The sequence below is a fragment of the Arvicanthis niloticus genome, chromosome 26 (assembly GCF_011762505.2).
Source record: "Arvicanthis niloticus isolate mArvNil1 chromosome 26, mArvNil1.pat.X, whole genome shotgun sequence".
Taxonomy (NCBI): domain Eukaryota; kingdom Metazoa; phylum Chordata; class Mammalia; order Rodentia; family Muridae; genus Arvicanthis; species Arvicanthis niloticus.
Genome location: NC_133434.1, coordinates 32,154,525 through 32,172,644, shown reverse-complemented (window position 1 = coordinate 32,172,644; position 18,120 = coordinate 32,154,525). Strand labels below are relative to the sequence as shown.

At 43.5% G+C, this 18,120-nt stretch overlaps 1 protein-coding gene across 1 annotated transcript in view; it reads right to left on the bottom strand.

The window, feature by feature from the left end:
- Rec114 (REC114 meiotic recombination protein) overlaps positions 1 to 18,120 on the bottom strand; it is a 91,257-nt gene that overhangs the window by 58,925 nt on the left and 14,212 nt on the right. Inside the window, exon 2 of the mRNA XM_076925526.1 lies at positions 2,176 to 2,265. Within this exon, the coding sequence (XP_076781641.1) occupies positions 2,176 to 2,265 (90 nt within the window). The remainder of the gene's footprint in view (positions 1 to 2,175; positions 2,266 to 18,120) is intronic.

Here is an 18,120-nt window from a genome sequence, read left to right as displayed (position 1 = left end):
GAGGAAGCAGCAGCAGAATCCCAATACCTAGATCCAGAAGCCACTGCCCAAAGCTGAGAAATCCTGGCCTCCTGGGCCTACACAGCTCTAACACTTGTCCAGGACTAAGAGTACCAGTACCAGAGACTGACACAAGAGCTCTAACACTAGAGGGCGCCACCCACCGCTGCTGCTCCTACCTGTCACCTGTGGCTGCTTGTTGCCATCAAATACTGGGTGATACAAAAGCCTGCCAGAGGCCAGCGATGGAAGAGCCTTTTATTTATACAAGATTTGTATTCCCATAAAATAAAGTAATAACTTTCTGCGTGTGCGTGCACACACCCACACACCCACACACCCACACACCCACACACACACACACACGCAGCAATCTCTAGCTATTATAAGACGCTGCTGTGAGAAATTAAAGCAGATATAAATAAGTAGAGTTAAAATGTGCCCATGAGTTGGAAGACTAAATAGTAACAAGTAAATTCTTCCCAAATTGATTCACAGACTCAAAGCAGCTCCAAAAACCGCAAGTAACAAGATAGTCAAAATAACTTTGAAAAAGACATTGAGGAATTATAAATGTGATTGAACGTAACATTACTGTAACCTGCGTCAAATAATTGCAGGCTAGAGTTCCTCAGACATTTCTTAACAGGGCCTTTTTCTGAATTTGGTAAGCTTAGTTTTGTAATGTCAATGAAAAAAAATCACTCCTCACATGATACAAAGAAACCTGGCCTAGGGTTTTTTTTTTTTTTTTTTTTTTTTTCAACAGTGTACAATGACAGATGAATAGAAAGCAAGCACCAGACAGGGATGGGGGTTGGGGGGAACGGTATCTGGTGGATCCCACCATTCAGCAAGATCCATGATTCTGACAGGGAGAACCAGCCAGACATCTCTCAGAAGCAAGGCTACCACCTAGAGGAGTCTTTATAGCAGCTACAAAAGCCTAATCTTTCGAAAAAACAAAAACAAAAAAAACAAAACAAAACAAAACAAAAAACAAACAAACAAAAAAAAAAACGACACTAGCCCTTAGGGTAGCAGGTAGACAGAAAACAAGGCCACTCACACCACGGCTCTTAAAAGCACAAGATGCAAAGCTGGTTCTGCGGGTCTCACGGTTACTGATGACACAATTCCACTCAGTGGAAGAATGAACCATTCTAATGCACATATATGAGGTCCTGCCAGTGTATTTTAACGGAGCTTGGAAGGGAATATGTACAAATTAAGGTCTGTATAGATACCTAGCCCGCTTGCTTATGGCGCGTCTCCTCGCTACAGTGGTAGTCCACAACGGCAGGGAATTTTGCCCATGTTGTATACTCTGATATCCTCAGGCTCCTCCTCCAACAACAAAAAAGTAAACTAACTGCTCAATAAATGAATAAACTATGATGCTGTGTAGATACTTAGTAAATATCTGTTATATGATTTTATATCTGTTACATGATCAGAGTACAAGTTTACTGTCTTCTCTTTATTCACATTGTTTCTACTCAACAGACCCTGAACTTCCCAGCAAAGTGGTCAGTGACTGAATGATTCTCCTCCCTCTCCCTCTCTTTGCTCTCACTGGTCTCTAGCTGGATAATGTAGACTACTAGCCTCTGGCTGTCTTCCAACCGATAGTAATTCTCCTGCCTCTGCTTTGTGAACACAGGAATTGCATCCATACGGCACTGCATCCAGCCTGCATATTTTATTCTAAAAATTCTACATATTTCCTAAAATGTATAATACCCAGAATAAGAAGGAGTGCTTCTTTATAGAGTCAGCATTTTATGGAGGCCCTGCCAGTGAACTGCTGCATGTTCTGTTTTCTTTTAGCTGTTTTTTTTTTGTTGTTTTTTGTTTGTTTGTTTGTTTGTTTTTGTTCTTGTTTTTGCTTTCTCAACCTGGCTAGCTTGTCTTCAATCAATCTTTGCAACTAAGAACTCTGTCATTCTGGCTAGTTGCAATCCTTTGATCTACTTTGATCACTACATTCAAAACTCCTTCAAGGCAGGAAATTATCAGTATGTTTCTGAATTTCCCACTGCTAAAACATGCTAGAAAATCCTTCATTAGCTGAACGCAATGACTTTCAGTTAAGACTGAAGACGCTTGAGGGCCCAAGAGCTACAAACAGGAAGAAAAAAGAGAACAGGCTGGGCTGTCAGCCATACAACTCACCAGCAGGGTCTGTCCTTGGGAAATGAAGAAGTGGCCTGATACAACGATCGTGAGAACAAGATACCCAGATTCCTCATTGGATTCGAAAACCTTGAAGAGAGAGAGAGAGAAAAAAAAAAAAACGTGATGGTGTTTCCATGATACACATAAAAACACTTCTGAGAGCAGATTTCATTTCTTTCTCAGCTTGAGCTACCAAGCTCCTACCAGAACCTTGGTTTTCACTGACTCTGTAACTGGTTCCTCTTGTGTTGTCAAATATATATATATATGAAAGATGGACTTTAAAAAGTAAACTTTAAAAGCCAGTATTTCAAAACACATAGAAAACCAGATTAATAGAGGTGGGTCTTGAGCTGGTTTTTTTTTTTCAGTCATGTTTTAATAAACCATCTCTTCTAAGGGTCTAAATTTCCTTTCTACATAATGAAGATGATCCTTCCCAGAGTCACTGTGAGACCTCAGGTTTCCTTAGTCAAGCAATCACCTTCCTTTCCTGGCTCCAGTGTGCCAGTGCTACTTAATGCAGGGTGCCACAGCGTGCAGCATGTCCCAACCCTCTGGGCAGGACCTCACCATCCCTTGGGGCTCGGAAAATCTTATTTTCCCTTTCTTCATCTTGAGCCTAAATAGAAGGCCTAGGACTTATCTTCATGGTACTTTATTTTGTTAGAATTACTTGGTGTGCTTTTCCAGACTAGTGAATTATGGAGAGAAAACTGAGGCACTTCTACAGAAACGTCAGGGAAGATATAACTGCACACATCTTAGAGAGAGAATCGGGTCTTAAGGGACTGAATGATTAAAAGAAGAAAACAAAACAAATAACATTGTAAACAACCTTATATACCAAACTTTACTGCCTGAAGTTTAAATAATTAACATACAAATAACTAGCTAGGAATATTTTTATAAGGTTCCACATTGTCTACCTTACAGTTTCTTATGCAGACTTCAGAATTTTAGTTACATGACAAATTCACAATTTCTTGAATTTTACTTAATTCTATATCCCAAACTTCAAAAGCCAACATTTTGGAAGTCAGGAGGGATGCTGCAAACCCTGCCCCAGTTCCTTCATTCGATACTTTCTACCCTTCCCACATTGGGCCCTAGTTATTTATAGAACACCTGCTTACATGAGCAATCTTGTATGCCTTATGACCACTTAGAAATTCAGCACGGTTTTCCAAACAATAGTCCAGACAATAAATTTGGATGACAAAACTTTAACACAACAATGTAACTTCAAATGTTTTTATTTTATGTCTATTGGGGTGTGCATGTCTGTACAACAGTGTGTGTCTGGTGTCCATGGAGGCCAGAGAACGGTATCAGATACCCCGAACCAGAGTTAGGGATAACTGTAAGCTGCCATGTGGGTACTGGGACTCAAATCCAGGGCCTTGGGGAAAGCTACCTGGATCCCCAGGAAAAACCACTGCTGTATCTCTGCAGCCCCAAAGCATCTAAAATATAAATGTACAGCTTACATCCTCCCTAAAATGACCACAGGCATGTATTGGTCTGACATACATCGGGCAGTTGAGCTGCATTTGTCAGGATGCCATAGAGAGAAACACACCAAAAAATGGTGGCGTACTGCAGTTTCTTGTTGCTTCCACAGACTCGGGCTGATTGGTAGAGTGCTGTCAGCTGAGACAAACACACACCGACACATGTGCTGAGGCAAGACATGTGCTGAAACAAGACCCGTGGGGGACACATGATGTTTGGAGGGTACAAACAGAACCCAACAATGATGGAAGCTAAGCTAAGCTTGCTTATAGAGCTAGCTGTACAACGCTTGTGGCTCTCCCATCTTCTCCGATCTTCACTTCCCTGAGAGAAGCATAGCCGAGGACTTCTGGTGTTCCTGTTGGTCCCTCCTGCTGACTGGAGCCAAGGCTGAGGCCTGGCTGTCTCTGCTAAGTCACGCCACTGCTGTGGACTCATGTTTGCTATCCCGACTCTACCAAACTGCATTGCTGGTGCATCCGTGAAGTATTTGTGAGGGGATCAAGCTGTCGCTGCCTGCTTACCCGTGAACCGAACTGCCGACTTCCAGACAACACAGATGGGAGTTGCTCCAAAGAGCAACTAAACAGGTCCACTTCCCCCATACCCTTTCTTTCCCACTACCTCTGGTGGGTGGTGGGCTACAAGAGAGGTTAAAGCGTTTAAGAACCAGCATTAAAAATAGGATTTGAAAAAATTAAAGTTACAACACCGTTATGAATATTCTTGTTAGTCTTGGGTAATTTAGTCTATTTCCTTCTAAATTACTGAGTTATGACTATGGATTTGTGGGAAATTGCTTGGACTTTCCCTGTCTCCAATCTTGTTGCTTACAATTGCCCAGACAACATCTTTATATACAAGTGTCACAGACATCTCAAATCTAACAGTCCAAAACTTGAGGTCCTTCCCTTCTCCCACACTGATTCACCCTGACTGCCACAGTTTTCCTGCCTCATAAAATAAATTATCCTTCAGTTCTTTAGGGAAAAAAACCCACCACAGAATCATCTACCTCCCCTTTTGCAATATCCAAATCCAATCCATCAGCAAATCCTTTGTGTCAAAACGTACAGAATCAGACAGTCCTTCTCAGGTCTGGTTGCTTGTATCTCATCATCGCCAGCAAGGCTACTGTAATAACGTCCTGACTGGCTTCCTTTCTGTCCCTGCTTCCTTCTCCAATACAGTCTATTTCCATCCACTGAGGTAGCCAGAGCAATCTGTAAACATGTAAGTCAAATCCTGACATTTCTAGCTCGGAGTCCTTCAATGACTCCCTTCATTCCAAAGTCTCACGGCCTCTCTGCTCTCCTGTCTGCTCTCCGACCCACGACCCACATGGGCTCCTTGTCGCTTCCTGCACTGCACCTGCTGGGCACCTTTAGGATCACAGGCCTCAGTGTTTTCAGTGCTGTGCTAGCTGAGGGTCTCTCCTGGATTCCTGCACCACTCTCTTCTCTAGATCACTACTTCAGTATTACCTGTCTGCTGAGAGCTCCCCCCCCAGCCCACCCCATCCCCTCCCCCACCTTGTTTTTTCTCCATAGCTCTTGCTGACTTTCCCCTACTCTGCTGTCACTCAGTGTTAGTTATCTACTGGGAGCACATTGTACTCTCCAGAAAGATTGAGCTGGGTCACTGCTACATACACTGTATATCCCATGGTCTCGGATAGTGCCTGGCATTTAGCACATACATAACATCTTTTTTAACTAGATAAATGACTTTGAAATTACAATGATGGCACCATATTAAAATGCACCACTTTCAAAGGAAACAAAGATGTTTCCAGAAGGAATTCATCATTAGGAGAACTATACTAGGGGAAAAAAGTTAAAAGCCGTCTTTCAGACAGAACAATGAGATCAGATGAAAACTAAGATCTCCATAGAGGAGAGGAGAGCACTGGAAATAACAATCACCTGGGTGAGTATATAGGAATTTCTTACCCACATATCATTAATAACTGACATTATAAATAATACCCAGTCCAAATAAAAGAAGAATAAGTAGAAAAAACGAGACAGTGAGATGGCTCAGTATGTAAAGGCACTTGTGGCCAAGACTAAAGACATCAAGTTCAATGCTCTGAACTGACGTGATGGGAAGAGAGAACTGACTCCTGTAAGGTGTTCCCTGACCTCCACAACCTTCTCAGTGCCTCCACCCCAAGAAAGCACATAAATAAATATAATAAAAATAAAGTTTGGATGCCTGTCTGGAAGGCCTGCACAGGCAGATGCCATGGGCCGACCAACTCGGCTGCCATCTTAGCCCAGATCCAGCACTTTGAGTTGGCCTACCCCCCCCCCCCCCCCACACACACACACACACACACTCCATGTACGAGTTGCTGGGGTGTGTTGAGGAGCAGGCATCTATAGAACTAGATGTTATAACTGAATAGGGCAGGTCCTAGGCAAGCCAGCCTGCCCCCAGCAAGGAATCACTGTGGCTGTAGCCTGTGATACTTGCCCTGTGGAGAGAAGGAGAGTGTGGGGCAGCTTCCCTGCCCACAAGCTACAGCCACAAAGTTTGAAGTCTTGGAGCTGAGGTCCACGGCATGCGCTGGGGCCAGAGACCATCTGGATGTCCAGCGGTCTGTCTTCTTGCCAGAATCCATGTGGAAGTTCATGATCTGAGCTTCCACTGACTGCAAACTGCCAGTTAAGAGAGACTTTGAAGGCTTCTGTGACAACCTCTACCCCCCCCCCCAAGTATTAAGTCTAGCCAGAACACCATCAAAGAGAACGCTTAAAAATTGTGATAAATTTAGCATTTTCTTTGACCGATGTATCAATTCCTTCTTGTATCTTCTATGCCCGAGACTCTCTCTTCCCTCTCTTCTACTGGGAATGCTGGCATCCGTAGACCATGTTCTCTTTCTTGTTGGTTTTCCATCTCCAGGATTGCCTCAGTTTGTGTTTTTCTTTACAGTGTTTTGATGTGCCAGGGTGGGCTGATACGGGGTGGGGGGGCTCCCCTTTTCAGAGGAGAAGGGGAGAAGTGGAAAGAGGGTGAGGTTATGTGAGGGAGAGACTGAGAGGAGAGGCTGCAATTCAGATGTTAAAGAAAGCAAGAAAGCAAGAAAAAGAGTAAATTGCGGTAAGGATGCTGAAGTATAGCTCTCCACAAATGATGGCTTCTTGCAGGGGTGCAGTCAGGGAAGGACTCAGTTTTAAGGGGCTGGCCACTGGGAGTTTCACCATGCTCCAGTGAGTACATGGGCAACACAAATTGGACACTTCCCCCCATCTCTTTTAACTTTTTTTTCATTCTTTGCGAGTGTCACATCATTTTTGTTGTTGTTTTGTTTTTGAGACAGGGTTTTCTTGTGTGTAGCCCTGGTTGTCCTGGAACTCGATCTGTAGACCAAGCTGGTCTGTCTGGAACTCACAGAGATCCTCCTGCTTCTGACTCTTGAGTGCTGGGATTAAAGGCGTGTGTTACCACTGGGGAAAAAAAAAAGCTTGAAATAAATAATAAATTTTACATTTAAGCCAGGAGTATTGGTGCATGTCTCTAATCCCAGCTCTTAAAAGGCAGAGTCAGGCAGATGTCTGTGAGTCTAAAGCTTGGACTACACACTTAATTTGGGGCTAACTAGGGCTATACAATATGATCCTGTCTCCAAAAACAAACAAACAAAAACAAAACACAAATAACAAACTTAATCCTCTTGATAACAATAAATGTAAATGGTTCAAACACCCAATTAATGACAGAAACCATCAGATTATATTAAAAACACTTTTTTTTCAGCCGTGTGTGTGTGTGTGTGTGTGTGTGTGTGTGTGTGTGTGTGTGTGTGTGTGATGTGTGTGGTGGCACACAAATTTAATCCCAGCACTCAGGAGTCAGAGGCAGGTGAATCTCTTCAGTTCAAAGTGATTTACAAGCTGATCTACAAAGTGAGCTCCAAAACAGCCAGGCCCACACAGAGAAACCTTGTCTCAAAAAAAACAAACAAGCAAAAAACCACCACCACCACCGCCACCACCGCCACCACCGCCACCACCGCCACCACCGCCACCACCGCCACCACCGCCACCACCGCCACCACCGCCACCACCACCACCACCACCACCACCACACGTTTTCATACAAATTATTTTGATCCTGTTTTCCTCTCCTTCATTTCCTCCCACATTCCTTCCATCTCCCTAACCATGCAACTTTTATGCTCTTTATGCTGTCTCTCTTTCAAAAGGTGAACAAGAAACACAGAAACAAAAATTAAAATAAACAAGCATAAGACCATGTCTTAGTTAGGGATCCCATTGCTGTGATGAAACACCATGAACAAAAGCAATTCGGAGAGGAAAAGATTTACCTGGCTTAGAGTTCTACATCACTGTTCATCATCAAGGAAGTTAGGCAGGAACCTAGAGGCAGGGGATGATGCAGAGGCCATGGAGGGGTGCTGCTTCCTGGCTTGCTCGGCATGGTTTTCTCAGCCTCCTTTCTTATTGAATCAAGGACTACCAGCTTAGGGTTGGCACCACTCACAATGGGCTGCACCCTCCCCTATCAACCACTAATTAAGAAAATGCCTTACAGCCTTGCCTACAGTCTGATCTAATGGAGGTCTTTCTTAAGTGAGGTTCCCGCCTCTCAGATGACGTTAGCTTGTGTCAAGTTGTCATAATCTACTCAGTACCACTGGCCCCTTGTAAACCTGACACACAACCACATTACTGTTATGCTTATCAAACTCTGAACATTCAATTCTAGCCCAAGGTTCCAAAGTCCTACCATAAACCTCCCAAAACAACATGGTTGGCTCTGTCACGTGGTTCCGTTACCAACTGATCTTAGGGTTACTTTTACTGTGATAAAACACCATAACCAAAAGCAACTTGGGGGAGGAAATGGCTAATTCAACTTACACTTCCACATCACTGTTCACTGTCAAGAAAGTCAGGACAGAAACTCAAACAGGGCAGAAGCCATGGAGGAGTGCTGCTTACGGGTTGTTCCTCAGAAGCCATGGAGGAGTGCTGCTTACGGGTTGTTCCTCGAGGCTTCCTCCGTCTGCTTTCTTATAGAGCTCAGCAATTACACCACCCACAATGGGCTAGAGCCTCACCATCAATCACCAATTAAAAAAATTCCCTACAGGCTTGGCTACAGCCCAGTCTTACAGAGACATTTTCTCAATTGAGGTCCCTCCTCTCAGATGACTTTAGCCTGTGTCAAGTTGACCCAAAACTATTCAGCACAAACAAGGAAGACAAATTTTTTTTCAAAACAAAGCAAAATGAAACATAAAGTCTACAAAAATAGCACTGAATTTGTTTTGTGTTGGCCAACAATTCCCGGGCTGAGCCCTGTACTGAGATATGGCGATGCTGACAGCGAGGCTCCACTGAGGAGGTGACTTTCCTTTGCCAGCCAGTACCAACTGCAGAGAGCGTCTTGAAAAGGGGTGGGATCCCACGTCCACTTCTCTCCCTCTCTGCTCGAGGACTTTACCTGGCTTGCCCCCTGTGGGTTTTGTGCCTGCTGTCACAGCCTGTACAGTGTACCAGTCTGACAGTGTACCAGTCCTGCTCTGTCTGAAAGACACTGTTTCCTTAGAGGTATCCATCACCTCTGGCTCATACAATTTTTCCACCTCCTTTTCTGTGTAGATCCCTGAGCTCTGAAGACAGAGGGTTGATGATAATATCCTATTATGATGATAACCACATAATCATACAATTACAGTAATACAGTTACAATGGTTACAACAATATCTGCCAAGAAATATATATATATATATATATATATATATATATATATATATATATAGTCATTTCATACTGGTAAGTGGTCATTTAATCAGAAAAACATAGTCATCCTAAATACCTATGCTTCCATAACAGCTAAAATGCATGAAACAATAAGAACTACACAAATCTATAATTATAGCCTTATTTTAATCTCCTACTTTCAGTAACTGATAAAACAAGTCCATAGAAATCACAAGTATATAGTAGACTGGAAGATGTCCCTACCAGCATGGCCTGCCTGACATTTACACAGTAACCCACCCAACATCAGCACAAAATACATTCCTTAAGACCATACAGAACATTTATCAAGACAAGCCATATCCTGGATCATAGAATATGTTTTTTATAAATTCAGACTCCACCCAAACTGTTAGAACTAATATACACTGTAATTCAGAAAAAAATTAGTGATATTTCTGTACACTAACAACAAACTAACATGAAATAAAGAAAACAATCCATTCAAATAACCAGAAAAAAAAACAGAATATTTAGAAATGCATTTAAACAAAGAGATGAAATTTCGAGTTCCACACTGACAACTATGAAACATGATGAACAAAAACTGAAGACACACAAAGGAGCACAAAAGCATTGCATGGTTGTGCGCTGGTAGCATTAATGTTGTCTAAATGTCCATGCTACCTAGCAACCTACAGATTCGACGAAGTCGATACTAAAAAAACAAAAAAACCAAAAACAAACCTATAAACAGCCATGGCAGGACCAAAACATGCGCAAGGGCCAAGGGAAAAATACAAGAACACTGAGAGAAGCCTACACTCTGTGTTACGGTCAACAGGTTTAACTGCACTATCAATGGCACTCAGTACAGAAGGGATGGGCTCTTCAGGAGAAAGTTAGTGTTCACTATCCATAGTGTTAGAGATGCCCTAGCTGCCAGGAAGGACATATTAATAAGCCTAGCCAAATATACCCCTGGAAAAATAAAATCTTGTTAAACGAAAAAAGGAATACAAAGTGGATTAAAGTCTTAAACCTAGCACCAACAGCTATGAAACTATTGGGAGCCGGGCGGTGGTGGCGCACGCCTTTAATCCCAGCACTTGGGAGGCAGAGGCAGGTGGAGTTCTGAGTTCGAGGCCAGCCTGGTCTACAGAGTGAGTTCCAGGACAGCCAGGGCTACACAGAGAAACCCTGTCTCTAAAAACCAAAAAAAAAAAAAAAAAAAAAAAACTATTGGGAGAAAACATAAGAAATGTTCTATGGGGCAGAGAAGATAGTTCATTTCCTGTGTAAGCATGAGAACCTGGGTTCAAATCCCTAGAACCCACACAGAAGCCAGGCATGGGTAGGTGCACAACTCTAATCTCAGCGCTGGATGGAGGGGTTGGAAACAAGAGAATTATTGGGGCTTGAAAACTGCCAGCCTAGTCTAGGCTCAGTCACTCTGACACCAGGTACACATACACACATGTACATAAGACTCTCTCTCTCTCCTCTCTCTCTCTCTCTCTCTCTCTCTCTCTCTCTCTCTCTCTCTCTCTCTCTCTCTCACAGAGAGTGTGTGTGTGTGTGTGTGTGTGTGAGAGAGAGAGAGAGAGAGAGAGAGAGAGAGAGAGAGAGAGAGAGAGAGAACAAAGAGTTTTAGAATAACAACGTAAAAGCACAGCTAACCAAAGCAGAACTCGGCAAATGCGATTACGTAACGCTAAGAGCTACTGCACAGGAAAGGTAACGATTCGCCTACAGAAGAGGGAAATATCTACAAACTATGTCTGATCAGGGGTCAGCTTTCCAGAGCACACGAGGAATTCAGACAACTCAGCAGCAGACACAGGTCACTCAATACAATACAGGAGTGGACAGAAGGCCTGGATGAACATTTCTCAGAAGATACACAGCACTTGAGATCCCCAACATCCTTAACTGCTAGAAATCAAGTCAGGACCCCAGTGGGGAGTCACTGGAACGGCTACCGTCAAAAGAACAAAGCTGACGGATGAGGAGAGGGAGCTCACAACCACTGTCACAACCAGTGGCACAAATGTGACAGTGTGCACATTCCTCAAAGAACTGAAATGTGGACTCCACTCATGATCAGAGACCCCACACTGAGCACACACCCCAAAGAAATGAAGTCAGTTTTGAGAAAGAGATGCTGCAGTCTCCTGTTGAGCAGCTCCCTTCATGGTGGCCACCGTCACCAGCGGATGAACGCACGAAGAAAACGGGTTACGTAAGCAACGAGACACCAGTCAACCACAAAAAGAACAGAGTTCTTGGCGGTACAGCTCAGTGGTAGAATACTCACCTAGCATGTACAAAGTCCTGGGTTCAACCCCAGCAAGAAGGGCAAGGACAAGGTAACCACAGTTAATATTGTACTGAAAAACTCAACACATCTACAAGAGAGGATTTATATCATTCTCATGGAAAGAACTGATAAATATTTGCTTGGATATGCTAACCACACTGATTGATTATATCATGCATAGTTACCAAGGCACCACACTATATCCCATTACATGGATATATGTCCAGATAAATCAAAGAATATTCTCTGAGTGCAATTAAGTAAAATAATCAGCAGCAGGGTACTGAAAGATTGCTCAAACATTTTAGAACTGAGTTGTGTTTCTAAATAGCATGTGAACAAATAGTAAGCCCCAAGCTGACATGCCAAAAGGCTGTGTGGTCAATAAGCAAGGCATCAGAAAAGCACGGTCTGAACCCCGTCATCTGTTTCTGATTCTAAAACCCAAAAAGCCAAAAACTACATGGAACTTTCCAGGTGACAGGCATCTGCGTGAAACTGACAGCTGATATGACACTTCCTGGTGGCAAGCATCTCCCAAGACACATGACGAGAAGTCCTCTCTGCATTAGCCAATATTCCTTACTGAGGAGTTGCCACTACTCTGAAGAAACAAGAAACAAAAAGCCCTCAGATGTAAAGGAAGAATTAAAAGTACATTTAATCACAGACAATGATGGTCTATACAGACAATCCAACCGACTTGACTAGAATAAGCGAACTTTGAACACCTGCATTTACAAGGTAACATGAGAACAAATCGTGTTTATCTACACCAGGTGCTGTGGTTTGGATGTAAGCTGTCTCCCAGAGATACAATATTTGAATATCTGGTCTCCAACTGGTAGTGCTGGAAGGGGCAGGTCACTGGGGACAGGCCTGAGGTCTAACAGCCCAGACCCACTTCTGTCTGTTCTTTGGTTCCTCATTGTGGACACAACTGGCCAGCACGCCCTCCCTGTCGTACAGAGCTGTAGCCCTTGAGCTGTAGCCACAGTAAACCCTCTATTTTTTTAAATTGGTTCTTGTCCTTTGGTCACAGAAAGAAGGAAAGTAACTGATAGGCTAGTAAGAAACTGAAACTTGGTTTTAAAAGCACCGAAATTTATAATATCATCAAAAGTATAAACTACTTAGGAATAAATATGTGAAAGGATGTCACGTTACAAGCTGAGATAAAGTTAAATCATAAATACATGGAGAGAGCTTAGTTCAGGGTCAGGAAGATTTCGCATTACTAAAATGCTGGTAAGTGGCTCATAGCTAGTGGTGTCCGTGTCCTGATGCCTAGAACCTGTGAATGTTATCTTACACACCAAGAGGGACTTTGCTAATGTGATTAAGAACCTTGAGATAGGGAGATTATCCTGGATTACCCAAGTGGGCCCAGTGTAATCATGCGTGTCATTAGGGGAAGGAGGATGCCAGCCAGAGAGAGAAGTGTGACTGCTGGTGTGGAGGCCAGGTAGAGAGAGCAGGTACAGCACGGGTCCCTTCGGTCACATGAAGTTAGCTCCGTAAAGTATCACTTTGGATTTCTGATCTGCAGAAGTCTAGGCTATAGTGTGCTGTGTTAGGCCATTAAACTGTGGTAGTTTGTTACAGCCACAATAGGAACCGAGGACTGGGGAGGACTGGGCTTCTCAGATTGATCCAGCCAATCCAAATCAGAATCCCGAGCCTGCAAAATGGTTCAGCAAGTGAAACACAAGCCTGATGACCTGAGTTGGACCCCAGAACCCATGTAAAGGTGGAAGGAAGGAACCGACTCCTCCCCCAAAACTGTCCTCTGTTCTCTATTTATATGGAATGTTATGGACACACCAGCACTCTCACATATACACACACAGCACACAATAATAACTAATAAAAATTTAAAATATTAATTCCTAAGTATGTAGTAACTCCTCTAATTCTAAAATCCACATAGACATGTAATAGTCTAAAGAACAGAGAATATCTATCAAGCATTTAAAAGGTTTTAAGTATTTATTTTATGTGTATGTGTGTGGACATGAGTGTACATGTGTGCACATGTGTGCATGATCCCGTGGTGGTCAGAAGAGGGTGCTGGATTCCCTGAAACTAGAGTTACAGGTGGCTGTGAGCCACCGTGTGAGTACTGGGAACCAAACCAGGGTCCTCTGCAGGAGCTGTAGGTACTCTTAACTGCAGAACCATCTCTCTGGCCCCCATCCAAGCATTTAACATCAGCATGGTACCCACCACATACAGACCCTTCTTACAAATGATAGGAAAAGAAAAAAAAAGCCTCTGACCTTAAGGTTCGTTCATTCATTTGTCTGTTCATTCAACAAACATTGCTGTAAGCCCATTAGATACCAAGCATTATTCAACATGGGGAACATCACTGGGCAAAGCAAACACCCGGTCCTCACAGACCTGTACAGCAAGGGGACCAACAGGTAGGTGAAGAGTGTAGCTGGAGAAAACTGTGACAAAACGCATCCTTCGCTGGTGTAAGTCCTAAATGCTGTTAGCCTCTGAGGGATAAGGGAAGTCAGAGGTGACTTCTGCCTGCACAGTCTTTATCCTCCTTACTGCTGTCCCCTGGGCCTGTCCCTTTTTGGTGAGGTGTGCCCCTGGAGAGCACTTGCTCTAACCACTACCATCCCCTGTAAGCTTGTCAGCAGCCTCCCTCACTTGCCTGCCCAAGGGGCTTGCAATACTGTGACCAACACTCCAGGGGCTTGTCAACTGGCGAGGTGGGGATTTCACCTAAAGAAGGGTGAGGAGGTTGGCCTGACCTTGAAAGTGCACTGAGCCCCTCATCTTTCTCCATAGCTGGTAATCCTGCTAGCAATGTAGAAGACCCCGTAGCGTGGATAGATAACATCAGCATCAGTCATAGTCTGGTGCGAGTTTATTGTCACGAGCTAGAGCTCCACTAGGGCCTGCCTTGTCCCCCCTTCTCTTCCTCAGCAGTATCAAACTCCAGCTGGTCCAACTCCTGTGCTGTGTAGGTTCTCCTGGGCCACTCTGCACAGCATCTGGTGACAGACACACCTTCCTTGGTAGCCTTCCAACTGATGAAGGCATGGCTTCTCACACTGAGCCACTTTACCACTCCCCATGGCCTGCTTGTCTCACAGGCTCAGCCAATCAATGGGAGGCCACTGCTTCTTGCTCTGCGTACAGAAGCCAAGCTGGATGCAGCCCTGCCAGGAGTGGCTACTCCGTTTCAGGAGCGGTGAAGGTGACTGCGCTGGTCAGCTACTCAGCCCTCTCTGAGTCCTGCTCTTGGCTGCTGATTAAACTCTGCTTGTGAATTCTAAGTCCTTCCAATTTAACTTCTGCCAGCCTTGGTTAACCGGAAGTCATGTATGTGACACAAACGGTTGGATAACATGGCTCTTGTAACCCACACCTGAGACATCACTTTTTACTGAGAAAATCATATTTACTGTGTGAAGGTGTGTGGGGACTGACAGGTTGCTTTTATTGTGCTAGGTGACTTCCTGATGGATGGCCTGCTCACACAGAGATGGTCAGCACCCCACTCTGTTTAAAGTGGAGCCCATGGTGTCTGGGTTTAGTATCAGGAGGGGGCTGTGGAGCCACAGTAAGTAGTCCAGGACACAGTGCAGTCCACTGTAGACTATTGGGACTTTACTGCATCTTTACATTTCTCCTCACCACGGATGGTGTCCTGTGTACTCTACATATGCTTTAACTAAGGTTTTTTTACTTTATAAAAAGGTGTGTGTATGTGTGTGCGCACTCGCATGTGCTATATATGTGTGCATGCCCACAGCGGCCAGACCCCCTGGAGCTGTAGTTCCAGGCTGGTGAGCCGCCAGATGTGGGTGCTCAGGACTGAATTCAGGTCTCCTGCATGAATATTATGTGCTCTTAACCGCTGAGCTCTCTCTCCAACGCCTATATTTGTAATGTTTTATTACAGATTTCACATATTTTATGACAGCAAATGATGAAATCGTGTATTATTTATGTATATATTTTATATTATGTATATTTTACATAGATACATATACACAACATACCAAACTTTCCCATATAGTGTTTTCAAAATTTGTAGTTCGTCCACAAATTTTTCCCAATCTCTCCCAAAGAATTTTCATATAATTGCACCTAGGAGCTTCAAGGGTCAACTACAATTGCTGCAGTAACTACTCGCCTGTGGCAGTAATCTCTGAACGAGAGATGTCCTCCAGAGTCTAGAGCATTTGAAGGTTTGGTCCCCATTTGATGCCACTGTTGGGTGAGGTTTAGGAGCTCCTGCATTGCTGGAGGAGGTGCCTCCCTGGAAACAGCTTTGAGATTTAAAAAGCCTTGCCTACATCCAATTTGATCTCTTCATTTTGTGCTTACAATTCAGGACATCCGCTCTCAGCCTCCAGCCACCACGCTAGCCACTTGCTGCCACGATGTCCCCACCATTACATACCCAAGCATTCAGGAACCATAAACCCAAGTAAATCCTTTCTTATAAAAGTTCCCTTGGTCATGGTGTTTTATCACAACCATAGAAAAGTAACTAAGACCAACGCTTAAATAATACGCATGTAAGCATCAAATTGTCATTATCCTTGAACTGTTCTCTATAGTCAGGTTTGTTTGGGGGTTCTCAATGTCAGCTGGCCCCATACACACAGACACAGCCATACATACTTGGTTCAGTAATACTTACAAGGCTACTTGCCATGAAGCTCTTCCCAGTTTCTTTTCTCCCCACACTGTTCCTTCTCCAGCCCTGTGGTACTCACTACTCACTTCCACCTTTGAAAGGTCTCACAGTGAACACAGACAGCACAGTGGTTGCCAAATTCTCATTTTAGGGGACCTTTTAGTATTTAAAACTCTGTGTTTAAAAATTCAAAACAGTGAAATGAAAAATAAATATTAAGATGGAGAATCTTTGTTTGGTTAAATGTAAATCTCAATTCATGTTCAAAATACTTTACTAAATTTGAACATTATCTCTAATGCTGAAATAAACGTATCTCATTCTGTAGACCAGGCTGGTCTCAAACCCACAGAGATCCTCCTGCCCCTCAACCTTCCAAATTCTAAGATTACAGGTATGAGCCACCATGGCTAGAGAAATATATTGTTTTAAAACCACTAATTGTAGGACCACCAAGATGGCTCAGGGGTTAAAGGAACTTGCCACAAAAGCTTGGGGCCCAGATCAAAAGTAGATGAATTCCACAAAATTTTCCTCTGACCTCTACATACACAGTATGGCTGTGCACACACACATAAACACACACAATTTTTAAAATTTACTAAATGTTTTAAAACTAAATAGAGAAAAAAAACCCATGGTTTTTATGAGTAGTTCCCTAAATTGTATCTTTTATAGACATACGGTTTTATTTAAAAAACAAAACAAAACAATTCTATTCACTAACAAGCAAATAATTATGGAAACTGTATCAGCCTGTAGCCAGGGCTCACAGTTCAAACATCCAACCCCATAGAGCACACTGCCTACATGGTTGTGAGCGCTTCACTGCCTTATTCTGTAATGTGTCCTTTCTATGCATTTAACTAGCATGATTATAACACGCCAAAAAATTCTTCAGCTGGCATAATAAGTGAATATTCAATTAATTTCATAATTATTCCTGAAAATAGTTTCATCCCATGGGGGAAAGAAAGTGTCAAGAATTATCCATTCTAGGTGTCAAATATTCTAGGTACAATACTGAACACAGTAAGTAATTGTCTGGCTCATAAGAGAAATAGAGCAAATGAAAAGACAAGATGAGAGAGGACATGAATGCCGCTATGATAGACACTGGAAGGAGGTTCAAGAAGGATTCCCAGAGACCACATCAGGTGGCTCACAATCACCTGTGACTCCAGCTCCAGGGTACACACACACACACACACACACACACACACACACAGTGTGTGAATAGGGAGGCGAGAGCAGAAGCCTCCCTGAGAAGGCATGGCTTAAGCAAGCAGCTGGAGTCGTGAGAACAGGTGTCAGAAGAGGGTGACACACTGCCCTCAAAGCCACAGCGACCCTAATACCCAGCTTCCCAAGTGCTAGGATTGCAGGCGTGAGCCTGTAATTTTTCAGATACCTGCTATAATCCCTCACTTAAAGATGCTGTGTAGTAAGTTCAAACAGTTTTAAAGTGTCAAATTCAAGAATTTCTAAGGGATTCGGGGAAATAATGGTAGCTAGACTCTGTCCTGTGGTCTCCCCTTTCCAAACACAATCCAAACACCAATTACCAGATAAAGGAGCAGGTAAAATGTTTCCCCTCTAGGAGGGAAGCTGTGAAACTCTGTGCATGGAACCCTGGGGAAGGACAATATTGCAGTGCCTGGGCAATCCTAGCCTAAAGAACAGGCACCAGACAATAGTGT